Source organism: Argentina silus (assembly GCF_951799395.1).
Source record: "Argentina silus genome assembly, chromosome: 10".
Classification (NCBI taxonomy): Eukaryota; Metazoa; Chordata; class Actinopteri; order Argentiniformes; family Argentinidae; genus Argentina; species Argentina silus.
The window spans coordinates 885,740-888,239 of record NC_139664.1 but is presented as its reverse complement, the minus strand read 5'-3'; the positions used below and the strand labels follow the sequence as shown (position 1 = coordinate 888,239).

The 2,500-nt window shown below is 52.7% G+C and overlaps 1 protein-coding gene across 2 annotated transcripts in view; it reads left to right on the top strand.

The window, feature by feature from the left end:
• LOC310810477 (uncharacterized protein) overlaps nucleotides 1–2,500 on the top strand; it is a 21,762-nt gene that overhangs the window by 11,299 nt on the left and 7,963 nt on the right. The window contains exons 2-3 of one of the 2 annotated variants that reach the window (XM_083678249.1): nucleotides 1,398–1,452; nucleotides 2,389–2,424. In XM_083678249.1, the coding sequence (XP_083534375.1) occupies nucleotides 1,407–1,452; nucleotides 2,389–2,424 (82 nt within the window). In that variant the 5' untranslated portion in view covers nucleotides 1,398–1,406. Of the gene's footprint in view, nucleotides 1–1,397; nucleotides 1,453–2,382; nucleotides 2,425–2,500 lie in introns of both variants that reach the window. The other variant, XM_083678248.1, reaches the window with a different exon arrangement.

Sequence of the window (2,500 nt, the reverse complement as noted above, 5' to 3'; positions counted from 1 at the left end):
GCCAGGGGTCCCTGTCGCTATAGGGACCTGGATGGGGGTCGGGGGTGAGGGACCTGGATGGGGGTCGGGGGTGAGGGTCCTGGGGGGGTGAGGGTCCTGGGGGGGGTCGGGGGTGAGGGACCTGGATGGGGTCGGGGGTGAGGGTCTTGGGGGGGGGGTTCGGGGGTGAGGGTCTTGGGGGGGGTTCGGCGGTGAGGGTCCTGGGGGGGGGGTCGGGGGTGAGGGTCCTGGGGGGGTGAGGGGGTGAGGGTCCTGGGGGGGGTCGTGGGTGAGGGTCCTGGGGGGGGTCTATATCTGACAACGGAGGCGTCATCCGCTCTGCGGGACTCTCCACTAGGGAAGAGGTCGTTCCCAAGCTTCCACCAGTTTAAAAATACACCAACGATTGTGCCTCAGTTGGCCACCTGGCTCCGTTGGCCTTTGTTGGGCTGGCAGAGGACAGCTGGGTTTCACATCTGTGTGCTCTGGCTGTGGAGAGGACGGATAGAACAGAGGAAGAGGAGAGAGAGAGAAAGAGAGAGAGAGACTTGTGTTCTGGGCCTTGTGCCATTAGGAAGTTGTCATGTTTCTCATGATGAAGGAGAAGACAAAAGTCCCAGGGAGCCTGAGCCAGAATCGATGACTGTTGGTCCATATCTAATCAAGTGGGGCAGACAGAAACTTCAATATTTACTTTACTGTCGTCACGATAAAGCCCACAACCTAGTCAACGTCCTAGCAAGGAAACGGCTGCAGGCGTGGTAACGAATGCAGCTAGAATGAATACACTTTGGGTTTTCCTCATGGTGAATAATAGCTGGTTGTTATGACACTGTGTTGTTGCTTCATACCTGGTCCACAGATGGGCAGAGGGAGGGAGGGAGGGAGGGGAGGGAGGGAGGGAGGTAGGTAAAGAGAGAGAGAGGGGGGGGGGGGGGGTGAAGGGAGGGGAAAGTGTTGAGTAGGCTGTTGATGCCAGCTGAGGGCCTGGGTTTCTGCTGAGGACTGTGGGAAACGCTGTACACACACACACACACACACACACACACACACACACACACACACACACAACCCCCTATCTGAGATATCCATCTAGATCTGACGCCAAGGGAAAGACAGCAGTTGTGCCTGGCTGTAGGCCTGCTGCTGTGGCTGCTCATACAGGGCATGGCTGTCACATGATCTTTTCCAGGTAAACAGGTCACACTGCTAACGAGACACGCCCTCGCAAAACAACAGCCTGTGGAGGAGATCTTTCACACTGTCTCACTCACTGTGGCTGTCAAACACTACACACACACACACACACACACGCACACACACACACACACACACACACACACACACACACACACACAATGGCTGAATATGAATGTGTGGTATTAATAGTGTTCTTCTCTCTGCCTCTCTCCCTGCAGCATTTGAAGATGTTGCGATTGCTCTTCCTGTGTCTGATCCTGCAAGCTGCTGCCGGTACGTTCTCTTCTCTCCTCACCTCCCCGCCATCCACACCTCACACACACACACACACACACACACACACACACACACACACACACACACACACACACACACACCTCACACACACACACACACACACACCTCACACACACACACACACACCTCACACACGCCACACACACACACACACACACACACACACACACACATACACACGCCACACACACACGCCTCACACACGCCACACACACACACACACACACACACATACACACGCCACACACACACGCCTCACACACGCCACACACACACACACACACACACACACACCTCACACATCGCCTCTCTCCGTTTCACCACATATACCTATCTTCCTTCTCACAATGAGTCACATGGTTGCCAGATTGTAGGAGGGAGGGGGAAACCCTGGATGCTGCCCCATAACGAACCACATGTCTGCTCATTAACGAACCACATGCCTGCTCATTAACTATGGAGTAGAGAAATTAACTCTTCATATGGAGTAGAGATATTAACTCTTCATATGGAGTAGAGATATTAACTCTTCATATGGAGTAGAGATAATTAGACAGTGTAATGGAGTGTAATGCACTCATGTGCTGCAACAGATAACCTCAGGAAGACTAGGCATGTGCTGCAACAGATAACCTCAGGAAGACTAGGCATGTGCTGCAACAGATAACCTCAGGAAGACTAGGCATGTGCTGCAACAGATAACCTCAGGAAGACTAGGCATGTGCTGCAACGTGTTATTATCTCGTCCAAGCTAACGATTCCCAGGGACCAGACCAAGTGGTATACCAGTATGTTAGTTAGTTAATCTGGTCCCATGCTAATCTGAGAGAGTTGTTAATTAATCTGGTGGTCCCATGTTAGCCGGGCAGTGCTGTGAGTTAATCTAGTCCCATTCTCTCCGTCCAGGCACAGCTTCGTCAGAGGAGAGTGAAGGATCAGCTGATGACGGTAGGTTACGCCTCTTTACCTGTTGAAATGAAGACATCTGTCCTACTGCATGCATGTATGTTATCACATGCTAGAC